This window comes from Perognathus longimembris, chromosome 14, assembly GCF_023159225.1.
Source record: "Perognathus longimembris pacificus isolate PPM17 chromosome 14, ASM2315922v1, whole genome shotgun sequence".
Taxonomy (NCBI): Eukaryota; Metazoa; Chordata; class Mammalia; order Rodentia; family Heteromyidae; genus Perognathus; species Perognathus longimembris.
Genome location: NC_063174.1, coordinates 35237426 through 35252407, shown reverse-complemented (window position 1 = coordinate 35252407; position 14982 = coordinate 35237426). Strand labels below are relative to the sequence as shown.

Here is a 14982-nt window from a genome sequence, read left to right as displayed (position 1 = left end):
AGTATCAGTAGTTAATAAAATTATAGTGTACTGTACTTTTTTCACTTAATTCTGTGCTATACTGCATTGTAAGCTATAATAGATTTATTTTCATTTAAAGACAAAGTTAAATATAATACCTCACAAGTAGACAGTGAGGAATGCACCTGATAGATTATCACATTTTATGGACAGAGTAATTTTAAATGGACTGATACAGGCATACAATCAACACTTCCTGCCCTTCTGATTATCTTTGGTGATGTAACATTTTAATGTAATTGTTTCCCAATGTAAAGCAGTGTTAAAGAACAGAGAAGATGGCTTTTCTTGAATAAAGAACAGACATACAACACACATTTATCCACATGTACTTATATGTGCACACACAAAGAAATAAACAACAAAAAAGTAAAACTAAGAAGGCCAAAGACGCAAAGAGAGGAAAGAATGTAGAAATCTGTACTTTATAACCTATTATACGGAAATAAACTGAAGGCATGTAAAGTTTTGGAATGATTCAGTATTAGGCCACATTGTGGCAGTTATTAAACTAGGATATCCCAGTATTAATAATTTTAGGACACCCCAGAATAATCTGGCATTTTTTATATTAAATGGCTGCTACTGCTGTCAGTATGAATGGAATTGAGATATAAAAGCCAGTTAATTTTGTGGATGATTACTGTGCATATTTTTTAGAGCTCAACAATTTTCTAACAAATTAATGGTGGCAGCATTGCAAGTAATCAGTGGTTATGTTATTTAATTGTGATAACTTACTTGCTTTTACACTATGATTAAATGCTAAAAGTACTGACTGTCCAAGGTATGTTTGCCAAGTGGCATTTAGCCTCTAGCAAATGGTATCATTAAATCAGAAATATTTGAATGGTATACTAAAAATTATATATATGGGTGAGTAAACATTTAAATATGTTTGTTTATTTTTAAAGCAATTTTTAAATTTGAAACAAAAGAAAGGGATTAAAGGTGCTTAACACTGTAAGTTATATGTGGACCTATTACACTATCATCATACAACTTCATTTTTAGTTCTTATGCTAACATATATTCAATACATGTTATCATAGTTTTTTCTGGATATAACCACTACTACTAATAACACTAATTAAATTATGTATTTTTTACAAAAAAGTTAAAAGGAAAAATGATATTCTGAATTTATATTAGTTCTCTGTTTAAGAGGAACTTATCACAAATCAGTGACATCAATCAGAGGAACGGTTAACTCTAAAACCCAAAATCATAGGCACCTGTAATGAGGCAGTTGCCTTTTCTGTTGTTTGTGGTGCCATTCAAAGCTAGTTATTTGGCAGCTTGCCTTCAGCTGGTTGCTCTATGTGTAGCTGAAACAAAAAAGAAATATGACCCAACAGCCAATAAAAATATTAAAATAAAAAATGGGATGGTGAAAAATGGAAAAAGCCCCCTTTCCTCCCACCACCCTCCAAAAATAAGTGTAGGCTATAGACAAAATCTTGCCAAAAAATGTTAGAAACATATTTACTTTGAGGGATCCAACTCTACTAGCAACTCCTTTGCTTTCATCCGGCCGTCTAATTTGCTACAATGAGGGAAGATGGGTAAAAAGACAGAATAAAGAAAAAGTGAACTTAAAAATTTTTTCTTTACATTAATAAATAATACATGCAAAAACATCAGCTGACTTATTTAGATACTTCTTAGGAGGCCAAGGAGTTAACTAATCCAGAGGCTGTATAACATGCTCTGCAAATATGTCACTAGAATTTAATCTTCATTATGGCACTATTCCTGAGATGAGGAAATTGGCACTTACTTTTGGTTATCTTGGGGGATCCTGATGAAGCAGTATCTGGAGTAGTGTAACATTTGCATTTGGCTTACAGAAGACAAAGAATTACAAATACACCTATGCACCTTTTCTCTTTCAGTGTTTGTCTATTACAGTGTAATATCACAAAACATCCATGGTAAGACTAGAAGCATTAGTGTTCTTTAAGTGGGAAGATCAGTCCTGACAAGCATCATTCTTGACATGTGACAGATTGAAGCTCCTCTGCTTGCTGACCCAAGCATGGAGGTTTGTTCAGCTGTCACTGAGAGTCCCAATTAAACAACTGTGCTGCCCAACCAGAAAATTTTAATGCCAGACCAATGTTTGATATAGTCACTCTTTCAAAGCTTTCTGGTTTTGTTTCCTTTGAGATGAGACAGGAAATGATGCCAGAAAAGTGGTGCATACCTGTAATCCCAGCATTTGGGAGGCACAAGTTCAAGGCCAGCCTGGCTACAGGATGAGATTCTGTTTCAAACAAACCAAACCAAAAAACTAACTGAAAACAAATAAACAACCAAACAACAAAAAAGATAGATGAAAGGAAAAGTAAGATTGCTTATTTTAATAAAAACTTGTTCCACACCACTTGTAAATGAGTAAAGGAAGACTTAATACACAGTGTTTTCTTAAGTAGAACTTTTTTCTTTGATAGAGGTCATATAGAAATAATGTTCTGGTTAAAGAGGGAGACAAACAAAAAAACAAAAGAGGAAGGAACAAGCAGAATTTCAAGTGGTTTTACACTAAAATCATTGTCCCTGAGAATGGTGGTCTCAAATGAGACCAACATAGAGTCAAGTTAATTGTGATGTTCCCTTTAGAATGGCAGATAGTATAACTATAAGTATGATGGCATATTCCTAGTGCCAAAGTACTGGTGAACATATGGTTAGGAAAAAATGACCATATTATAAACTTTGCTAGAAGCAGGATATAGATTGTCTTATTCCTTTTAGAATGCCTCTGAAAGCATATGTAGAGTGCTAGGGAATACTGACAAAATTATTTGTTTTTAAATAACAAGAAGAAAAGCATCTTTAAAAGAATTGTATTAATTTTTTGCTTTATTAAATTGAATTTTTAAAAAACGAATCTTCAGTGTTAATAATCTGCTCAAAGACGAAATGATAATTCATTTTCTTTCCTTATTTATTTATTTTTTCCAGTATGAGGGCATGAACTTAGGGCATGGCATGACCTTGACTGCTTGCTGATAAGCTTGGTGCTCCACTTGAGCCTCAAGCTCAGGTTTTTACTGGTTAACTGGAGATAGAATTTTGCAGGACTGGCTATTAGGACTGACTTTGACTGCAATCCTCCAGGTCTCTGACTAGTAGCTAGGGTTACAGGCATTGAGCCAGTAGTGCCTGGCTAGTAACCACTTTTTTTAGTGTAACAAAATTGCCAAATTTAGAAACAATGGAAATCAATCAACACTTGGACACTGTAAGAAAGGCCCTCCCAATGGAGAGTGAATTCAGTAAGTTTATAATATTTACTCATTCTCTTGTTATAAATCTTTTATCTTAATGAATACTTTCATATTAAAGTCTATTGACCATCTTAACTGAAGACTCACCTCACCTGTATCATAAATAGAAGCAAACTATAAAGACAGTTCTGGTAGTTATCAATTAAAAAAATACAGTCTACTGCCTCATATTACTTCCTAAAAACAGAAACATAAGATTTCCAGAACCATTATATAGCAACTACATTGTCTTTTGTTTCTACATGTCTTAAAATTACATTAAGTCCATTAACCTTCTTAAATTTAGAAAGTTAACGACAAATCTAGTTATAATACTCATTTTTTAAATTTCTGGTTGGAAGTTATATTCCCTCAATAGGCTTGGAAATAAATTGGGACTAGAAAAAAATACATGCTTATAAGAGCATGAATATGTGTATATAAATGTTTTTTCTTTTTATCCATCTATGAAATAAATTTTTTCTTAGTATAGTTCTATATGTTTTCTATATTTTAGTTCCAAGTGCAAGAATAGAAACTCAAAGAATGAATTATAAGAACAAAAGAACAGTTATCACTAAACTCTAAATATGAATAACAGACTAGGGGACTGGTTTAAACAGAGATTTTGGGAGCAGTTTATCAATACTTGACATTAATTTTGTGATAACATGTCTGTCTCTAAAATTGTTATGAAAGGAAAACTAGAAAACAAAAGAGATTTTAAAAACCCTCAGAAGTGGTTACAATGTTTCATTTTTTGTAGCTTCTGAGACAATATTAATAATAATATCTGCACTGAAAAATGTCAGGAAAAGTTGGAAGATTTGCCTATGAATTAAAACTTGAATAACAGAAAATATTGAAATCAATGTAAATTTTTTAATGTTTTCATTTATTGTAGTCAGTCTTTAAAAGTCAATTATAACTAAACAGTACAACAGAAATTCATAGCTAAGACAAATGTCTTTTTAAAATAATAATGAAAAGAAATCACAAAATAGAAGCACTTGAGTAAGACTAATTTTCTTCATCATTCTAAGAGTATCATCACCTTGTTATCTATTTTTATTCTACTTTTCCATTAGGCTAAACTTTCTCTATAAGGAGATAAGAAGCTAAGCATGAAGTATTTATACAAGTTGAATATCCATTACCCAAAAGCTTGGAACCAAAAGGAATGCTTTAGATTTTAGAGGATTTTTGTTTTGATTATGGAATATTTTCTTACATTTTATTGGCTAAACATTCCTAGTCCCGAAATAAAAAATTCTCTTAAGTCTAAAAGGTACAGTGTCAATCACTCAAAATGTTTCTAATTATAGAGCATTTTGAATTTCAGGTTTTTAGATTAGGGAGATTCAATGTGGTCTCTGATACTTCATTTTGCCTAACATTTTACAAACGAGATGACTGTCTAAAAGAAAGTTTTTCAAGTTCTTTCTCTGTCTCTCATCTGTGTGTGAAATGTTTGCCCTTTGGTTGAAAGCTAATCCAATTTACATTCCTACTAGTGTAAATGGGAACATCCATGTCACTGTTTTTTACGGTACTGATTATAATCTCTAAAATAATAACAAATTTGATTATACTACTTGCATTGTTTTAAATTTTTAGAAGATTTCCAGTTTTTAGAAGATTTGCTGTATGTATTTCTTTGATGTAGAACATTGGCTTGCTTTTTAATTATCCTATTATTTTTTATACATATTTGAAAGGGATGTTTGAGGTTATCAATTCTTTATTTGAATGATTTGTTTTGAATATTTTATTTCCACATCACCTCAATTAGGGCTTAGTAGTAAGTGTATCCACTGCTGTATCTCCAACTGAAAGTAGAGTATTTGATACATGATGTACACTAAGCCATTCACTGGATAAATTTCTGGATCAATCTGCTTTTTCTGGCAGGAATGTAGAATGAGTATAAAAAACTGAACACTCTTGAAATTTTGGATCAGAAAATAGCTAATTTCAGAGCATGTATCACATTAAAATATATAGATAATCAAAGAAGTGTAGCTTGACATATATTCTATTAATGTTAGTATTAAACTTGGGTAGTTAATTTATACAGATTTGAATAATTACTTTAGTCAGTTTTGTTGCTCAAATAATACTAAAAATCTTTTTGTTGAGCTACTTTTGCATGAAAATATGTTACAAAATATTAGAAAGCATTTACTAGATTCAAACATTTAATTAGACTGGAACTAGTATTCTTAATTTTACTATTTCTTATATTTCTATTATTTTCCGGATCTTCCTTAACTTGAGCAAACTGCAGTGAACACCAAGATAAGTCAATATTCTGTTTAAACAGAACCTAAAAGAGAAAGTCCTTTATGTGAACTCAGAGTATTTTCAGAATTTATAAGAACATAATACAAAAGCTTAAATATATTTTTATGTTATTTGGAGATTATTTATATATATATGGAAAAAGAGATAAATATAAAATCTATATTCAGTAGGAATATGCCAAAAGATAGGTCTACTCATTTAAATAACTTGATGTTACAGATACAGAAACTGAGCTCTACTGCCTCTCATGATGTTATAACATGACGGACAAGGACTTCCAAGGTATCATTAAATTAAATTTATGATGATAAAATTTTGATTTATTCTTGCATTCATGATGTAAGGATTATAAATATAAAAGTTCTTGAAATTTCTTCAACGAAGAATCACACAAATTTCTTAGTTTTAATACTATAAAACATTTAATTTTCAGGAGATAACCTAAAACATTCTTTCAGGGTAGAAAATAGTACCAACTAAAGAATCTAAATAAAGCATAGTGAAAAACCTATGATAAATCATCAATTAGAATACCATATAACAATCAAATGATTTTGTAAAAGGAAACTTAAAAACATGTATAAATGTTTATGACACGAAAAACATTCCAATTACTAAATGAATGATAGCTTAAAATATTATGGATAGCTTAAAAATAGTAGCTAATAGTTATTTAGTACTATGCTGTTTTATATTTATTTTTAGATTTAATTCTTGATCCTGTGGAGAACTAGTACTATTATTTTTCAATTTATATATAGAGACAATTTTAAGGTTATAGAAGTGAAATAATTTCACAGGTAGGAAGTGACAGAGCTGAGATTTACCACCAGGCCAATCAAACTCCAGAACCAGAACTCTTAATCACTACCTTCTCATTATGATAAAATATTTGAATACACAGAAAAAAAAAACCCCAATGATATAGTATATTTTAATAGTGTTTTTAAAGAAGAAAATTATATAATTATATAATTTTTTCAAATTGTATAATTTTTATACAAAATTCTCACGAGTTTTCTGTATTTACAAAGTAAACCATTTATTACTTTTTAATAGACTATGCTACTTATTTCCTTCCTTCCTTCCTTCCTTCCTTCCTTCCTTCCTTCCTTCCTTCCTTCCTTCCTTCCTTCCTTCCTTCCTTCCTTCCTTCCTTCCTTCCTTCCTTCCTTCCTTCCTTCCTTCCTTCCTTCCTTCCTTCCTTCCTTCCTTCCTTCCTTCCTTCCTTCCTTCCTTCCTTCTTCCCTCCCTCCCTCCCTCCCTCTCATCATTTTCTTTCTGGCAATTGAACCCAGGTCCTTTCCCATTTAGGTAGGCGTTCTAAAGACCTCAGCCCTGAATTATATGTCCAATAAAAGTATCTAAAAACTTAAAACAGTTAAAAACAACTCTTAAAAATTTACTTTAAATAGCACTTCATGTATTCCAATTCATTTTCTAAATATCCTGAGCAAATACTAATTGTTACCAAAATGTAGAAATAACATTATTCTGAGACTGAGTGGAGTTAGTTGAAAATTATAATTTCAGGCCTTATCTAAACAAATTTCATGCTTCATTTTTAATCAGAGAAGTAATTTTCCCTACAAAAGAATAGGCCAGGATCAGGGATTCAGGACAACCTATTTTATAATGCTTAAGCACAATATTCATAGTAATTTGCATAAAGTATCAGACCTCTTGTGCTAAGTCTACTTTTATAACATTATTTCCATGTGGAAAATATAGGAAAAATAAGATTCAACATACATCACTTTTGATCCAAGATATTTTCAGTAAAACTCCATTTTTCTCTACAAGTACTTTGAACAGTATAGATCTGTAAGGGTACATGAGACCATTTTAGTGGTCTACAAAGCCAAAATTAGTTTACCAATAATATTAAAACATTATTTGTCTTCTTTAGGACAGGTATAGTAGTACAAATAATAAAAGAATTGATATATTAGTGTGAATGTAGAAAATGAATCCAAACACTATAAATGGTGATTTTATTATTCACTGCCATTTAAAAAGTTGGTTCATTTAATATTGTATTCAGTAAATGGCAAATATTACTTTAATTAAAACAAAATATTGATTTTTGCTCAGTACCAAACACACATACAAAATTCTAGTTTCTAAGCAAAAATCAGAATAGAAAATGTTCATCTGCCACTACAAACTTGAGGGCTTCACTTCTAAAAATATTTAGATGAATGGGTAGTTATATTAATGAAAACGATTTCCTGATATAATGAAATATAACAAGATTTGGAAAAAGCTATACTTTCCAAATGACAAGTATGTATTACAAAATCATGCATGGGTAGAAGATCCATTCAAAAGTGCAAGACAGACCAACAGGTTTTAATATATCAGAATACATGGAATAGTCCTAGACAGGACTCAAAATTTACATTTCAACTACACTTCAGTAAACTAACAAGTAAAATTTTAATAAATTATTAAAAACAACAATAATTTTCTGAAAATATTAATAAAAGATCATACTTTCTTTTCTAACTACAGAATTGTGTGAGGCTAAACTTGTTTCTTCATATTCCTCAATCAAAGCAACACAGCACAATAGACTGTCACTAAACCAGCCATCAGTGGCTCTATCTCCTTTGGGAAAATAAACTTTGTTTTTCATAAAAATGTATTATTTACACCAACAAATAAATGCTTTATTATTTTAAAGCAATAAATATTTTACAAAATTCTAACTTTTATCTCCTAGTCTTTTAAAAGTAGCCAGATAGAACACATTAACAGAAGCTATTTGGAATCCATAATTGTATCCAAGGGATCTTGAGACCAGGTAAGATAGAGAATTGCTGTGTTTGACTAAAAGTATTAATATTATTATTCAATATCCTAAGATGGAGAAAATTTAACTTTTTTGCTCAGAGTATGGGGTTTTGCTCTTACTTGTTCTGTGATTTCCAACCTTTTTTTTCCATCTAGAACCCATAAATTTCTATACTGTCCTTTACAGCTGAGCAGATATGGATGGGGAAATGTTGAAATAACTTTAAATCAAAGAAAAGAAACCTGTTGCTTAGTGTAGTCTTATGACTTCTCTTACACTCTTGAAGCTAGTAGGAAAAAATTTGGGGGCACCAGTCATAGACTTATTTAGCCTAGAGTATAACAACTGAATAAGATTAGCCACAGACTTAGTCATCTCAGAGTTAAGACAATAGACTAGCAACATCTCATAATCACTGTGATATTCACAGGAAAATAGTAATAATATGGGAGAGTTTGTAAAAACTAATATTACTAGGAGTAAATAACAAAAGGGAATTTTTATAGGTAAAGGAGTAAAGGAGTTCTAATTACCTTTCAGTCTCACACTGTGAAAATTCCAAGTTGAAAAAAAGTTTATCCAAAGAACAAAGGAGGCCTACAAACAAGTCCTAATAATCCTTATTAGTATAACAAAGGAATATGGTTTTCATATAAAGGTATTTGTATAAGACTTTAAAATCATTACCTTAATTTCAGTTCAGTTCAATATTACTGTGCTTACAATTTTCCTTAAGTAGAAGAAAACAACCTGCTGGTTAGTCTGATTAACATATTCTATTTTGTTTTCCCTTTCCTCCTACAAAGTTATTTTTTAATTTTAATTCACAAGGATTATGTGACTACAAAGCTACAATTGCTTTGTAAAAGTTAAATTTCGGATGTTTGAGAATAAAACGGTAATAAAGTCAATCTTTCAAAGTATAATTGTTTTTAGTAAAATCAAAAGGGAATAATTTTGATTGAAAGTCTAGACTTTTAAAAAATATTATTTTTGTTCCTTTCTGTTATGTTCTACCTCATACTACTTCTTCTCCTCTTTTTTTTTTTTTGTAATTTGTGGGGCTTGATCACAGGGTCTGGATACATTCCCTGAGCTCTTTTGCTCAAGACTAGCACTCTACCATTTTGAGCCACAGCTCCACTTCTGGATTCCTAGTGGTTAATTGGAGATAAGACTCTCATGGACTTTCCTGCCTGAGCTGACTTGTGAACCTCAGATCTCAGCCTCCTAAGTATCTAGAATTACAGGTGTGAGCCACTAGAGCCCAGCTTCCTTTATACTTCTTTCTAACTAGAGATGTTGCTGCCCTTCATACTAGCATCCACCTAATCTGAAACACAGAAAGGAGATTTCTTGGGATTCAGTACTATATACTAAACTATAAATATTACATACAAGATGCAGTAAAAATAAGAATGGCAAGCTAAAAAGTTATTCTTAATTTTGTGTTGAATGTCACTTCTGGAACGTGTCAAACATACCTCAGACTGAACACATTCAAAATCAGAATGCACTATTGCTGCTTTATCCCTAATATAGTTGTACATATATATATATTATATATAATATATATACATATTAACATATCCTTAATATAGAACCATTTTTACTTCTTTTATGCCCCAAACTTTTATATTGTAAAATTTAAAATAAAAAAATTATCTGAAACAGTGCAAAAGTTCACATAAAGAAATGAGAGGAATGACAATTACTGAGTGAAGACCATTCAGGTAATAATGAAAAGTCGTTGATTGGTAACCAGTGCCTTTATAGTGATCATTATTGCTGAATATAATTTTTAAAAGTCTACTGAACACAAACACTCATTTTTGGCTTTTATTCATTCTTCATGATACTGGTGAAATGTTAGTCTTAAGACTAAGTGAAGCTCTGTTCTAGCTATGTATTTTAATTACAATTACTAACTTGTTGTGAACTTAAAATCATAGAATTGCTTTATCTACTTGTTTGTTTTAATATGCCTTTGGCTGTAAATTCTATAAAGAGTAAAGCTAGATCTGTCACTGGTATTAAAGTACTTGTGAGTACCTAGTTATGATTCCATTATGCAGTATTAAAATTTATAAGGCTTCTTTTAATTTTTTAATAATAGTATTCAAACTAGTTTCTTTTATTACATTAATACTTTAACTAAACACTTAAAATATAGTGTAGGGATGGGAATGTGGCCTAGTGGTAGAGTGCTTGCCTAGCATACATGAAGCCCTGGGTTCAGTTCCTCAGCACCACATATACAGAAAAAACTGAAAGTGGTGCTGTGGCTCAAGTGGTAGAGTGCTAGCCTTGAGCAAAAAGAATTCAGTGACAGTGCTTAGGCCCTGAGTTAAAGTTCTAGGACTGGCAAAAAAAAAAAAAAAAAAAAAAATATATATATATATATATATATTACATATAGGTAATACATATATCTTTAAGGTATATATACTTGTGCTGATAAAAATTATCAAAAAGGAATACAATCTCATTCCTAGGTAAAAATTCAATGTTTTAGCTGGGAGCTGGTGGGTCACGTATATAACCTTTGTTTCTCAGGAGGCTGAGATCTGAGGATCATTGTTCAAAGCCAGCCCTGGCAGGAGTCTTTGAGACTCTTATCTCTAAAACAACCAGAAATTGAGCTCTAGTGGTAGAGTGCTCACTAGCCTTTAGCAAAAGAAGATCAGAAAGAGTGCCCTGGCCCTAAGCTCGAGCCCCAGAAACAACACACATGCATGTGCACAGACACACAAATTTAGTGCTTTATTTAAATTCATTGTCTCTTTGAATAGTTAAGTATTAAGGAAAAAAATCAAGACAAGTCACTTGCTTCCCTAACCTATTTCAATAAAAATATTAATTTGGCGGAAGTAAATATTTTCATTTTTAGGATTTTACTATGGTGAACTTGGATGTACAAGTAATTTAAGAAAATGTAATGACATCTTCTTTGCAATAAAATTACAAAAATTTAAGAATGCTCTAGAATTACTGTATATAATTAAAGTTAGCTTCAAGTACTTTCCAAAATATTTATAATCATAGAATATTTATTATGTAGTTTTATATTTTCAACATTTAGGTGTTAATACCTGGTGAACTACATAACTTGTAGTGACCTAATTTTGAGTTTTAATAATATCTTAGAGTCTATAAAAATGTTTAATTTAATAGCTGGAATTTAATGCAGTCTAACAATAGGTTATTATTTTAACACAGACACAGATAAGATTTTTCTTATACAGTTCAGCTTTGGAGAACACTTCGTTTTCCTTTAGCTAAAATCTAGATAAATGGCACTGACATTTTAGAATTAAGATGCTACTATAGTTTTTCTTCACTGATGACTTATAACATCCAATTTTTAAATGATCTAACTAACTAGTAACTATAACCATAGTTATATAACTATAGTTATTTTTCCCGTATCATAGCAATAACACTGAAGATTTTGCTAAAAAGGTTGGATCACATAATGTAAAGCCAACTTTAGTATATGAACATCAAGTACTGTTTGAGACCACTTCTAGTCAAATGTAATTATAAGATCTAGTTGATAGAAAAGGTGAAACTGAAAGAGACAGCTATACAGTTTCTTAAATTTGATGAAAAGGGTCACTGTTTGAAAGTTAATTGTGATAGCTCTAAAATAAATTTAGTGTGTACCGTGATATCTGGCACTATGCCTTGTTAGTGTTCTAATACCAGCAGTGATTCTATCACATAGCTAACTTGAAGACACAAATGACTTAATTGGAGAAGGGACATGTCAGCAGAAGCAAGTCATAGCAGTCATTAAGTTTGCTAGTTAGTTTATCATATACACAAAGATGTGAAACAGCATATTAATGTCTAATCTTTTACCCACCTTGATTCTGTAACAGATTATTAAAAAAAAGTAAATGCTATGAAACTCTTCCCTCCCCCAAAGGTTGGCATTAAAACTTTCTTTCTAATAAATTTAGATTTGTTTCCAAATATTAGGCAGCAACATTCCAAGTTGAATAAGTTTGAAAAAATTTGGAATGATACTATAGCAGGGAGCTACCCCAGCCTGAATGAGTTAAAAAAAAGACCCTTAGTGACAATATTTTGCTAACTGCTGTTTAATGGCACAAAATAAGTCATCTACATAAAGAAATAACTTCTACACTGATGAGTATGCTCAAAAGTAACAGGTCTACAACAAAGAAACAGGAGCTATAGAAGTGATACCTTTAGCTGTGATGTAGAAATTATAGGTATACTGCATGGAATTTCTATTGTCTTATTATTGGATTATATAAAAATTTGTGAAATAATGAGTAGAAACTATCTCACATTCAACTTCTCATAGTATCTAGCATGCAATCCAACCTTGACAAGCAGGGGAGAATATCAGTTAGTTTCCCAGATTTCATAATAGAGCAAGTGTAAAGTGGGAAGGAATTGTACTTACTTTTGGTGTTGGGCAGGAAGCTGTAGAGAGGCGAGATGTAGCCTGAGCACGGGGCGATTCTGAAGGAGTAGTGCTGAGGGAGGCTGTGTCTCGTGGGAGCACCTGAACACCACGAGAAATGATGGAGTCTGGAATCTGAACAAGGAGACCAATTATAATGTAATATTCTGAAAAGTTAATAAAATATATAGCAGTATCTATTTCTATTAAATTTTTGGGACTTTTTGGCTGTTCAGCACTATATAATTGATGTCATTTATCATTAGATATAAACACATACATATTTGGAATAAGAAATTTTTAGACAATATATTTTTTCCTGACAAATAATATTTCATGAAATATATTTGGATAAGTACAGCATGGCAGTCAAATGTTTGGCATTCATATACTGTCATTTATTGTCAGGCATCTTGTACCAAATATTTAAATCCTACATGCTTTTTCTTGTTCTTTTCTGAGGTATTTTCCAACATTTTTCATTATGCGAAGAGCAACTTATAAGCATCATCAAGTTATTTTATGTTCACTGACTTCTAGCTGGATTCAGCCAGTAAGACACAGTGGTATGAGACTATGAGTTTGATGGTAATCCAAGATTATTTTCTGTTTTTCTAAAATTCTGTGCAAATCTCTTAAATCATATAAGCCCCCTTATTAAAAATCTCAAATATTCAGTTAAATGTGCTAGCTCATATTTGCTAGGAACTAGAAGAACATCATCTAAATCATCATTTCCTTTATCTAAAAACAGAGCAAGATATCATTTGACTCGAATTATTGTATTAGGATAGACAATGTATAGGAAATATTTAGTACTTTAAAGTGGTAAATGTGTATGAGGGACGAGGTAACAAACAGTACAAGTAATGTATCCAACGCCTAATGTATGGAACTGTAACCTCTCTGTACATCAGTTTGATAATAAAAATTTGAAAAAAAAATAAAGTGGTAAATGTTTACTAAATGTTGGCTACTATTATTTTACTATAGTAGAGATAGATATAACTAATATAATACAGATAGTAGAGACAGATTAACTGAGTTGATATTCTAAAAGTATATGAGTAAGGACAAACAGTGTAAAACATATTAAATGTTAAAATTTATGTTGCCTATAATTTTAAGTACATACAATGAAGTTCATGTTTTGAGCTAGTAGTAAGAGGCATTCACTGGTTTAATAATTCTAAGAATAAGAGTCTGAACACTTTCAAGTTTCATAGACAAATTCCTTCTTTCCTTCCTTCCTTTCTCTTTCCTTCCTTCCTTCCTTTTCTCCTCCCTCCCTCTTTCTTTTCTTCCTTCCTTCTTTCTATTTCCATTCTTGTGCAGAAGATTTAAAATACCTTTGATAAAAACAATTAACAAATACCACTTATTACACGAAAATAAGGGGGAAAAGTGAGCTATATTGTGACTAGTACTCATACTTTCACGCCATTTCCTTGTTATAAATAGATACAATATTATTTCTACAGAGACTCCTTTAGCTTCTACTCCAACATTCTTAATATTTGTTGTATTCTCACCATTTCTATGCTATGATACCAAGTGATTTATGAACAATATAGATAAATTCATAATGAAAAGCCAAAAATTCTGTTAAAGAAGTTTGTTTGCTTATACATCATGGTATTGAATTGTGATATTTTCAAGGAAGAAAGAGAGTTGAAATTAGAAAAGTTGTTTGTTGCCACTTTTGTCTAATAAGGTCATGGATTAGAATAAGATCAAATGTCACTATGCCACCTCTCATGGTACCAAAACCCATTCATAATAACTATATTTAATTATACTTACATAGAATTTATATGTGCATTAGTTTGATCAGTGTATTTCTTATACTAGAATGCACTGGCATGATGGAACAGATTCTTCACTAGTATTTTATGTAATTGTGTGTGTGTGTGTGTGTGTGTGTGTGTTGGTGTATTTCCAGACAAGCATACTATATATTTCTGGGTACATGTTTGGGTGTGAATGGAAATAAGATAGTGGGATATGTAAAGGTCAGGATAATTTTAAGTTTTGGGTGTATGTACATTGGATTACTAGTTTAGAGATGTCTATGAAGGATTGCAGTTAAGACAGACTGAAACCTGAGAGTACAGAGACTCCATCTCTAATTAACCAGAAAAACAACAACA

At 31.1% G+C, this 14982-nt stretch overlaps 1 protein-coding gene across 2 annotated transcripts in view; it reads right to left on the bottom strand.

Moving 5' to 3' along the window:
* Positions 1-14982, bottom strand: part of Gphn (gephyrin) — a 386872-nt gene that overhangs the window by 144779 nt on the left and 227111 nt on the right. For both annotated transcript variants that reach the window (XM_048361849.1, XM_048361848.1), the window contains exon 9: positions 12833-12967. In XM_048361849.1, coding sequence (XP_048217806.1) covers positions 12833-12967 — 135 coding nt within the window. The remainder of the gene's footprint in view (positions 1-12832; positions 12968-14982) is intronic.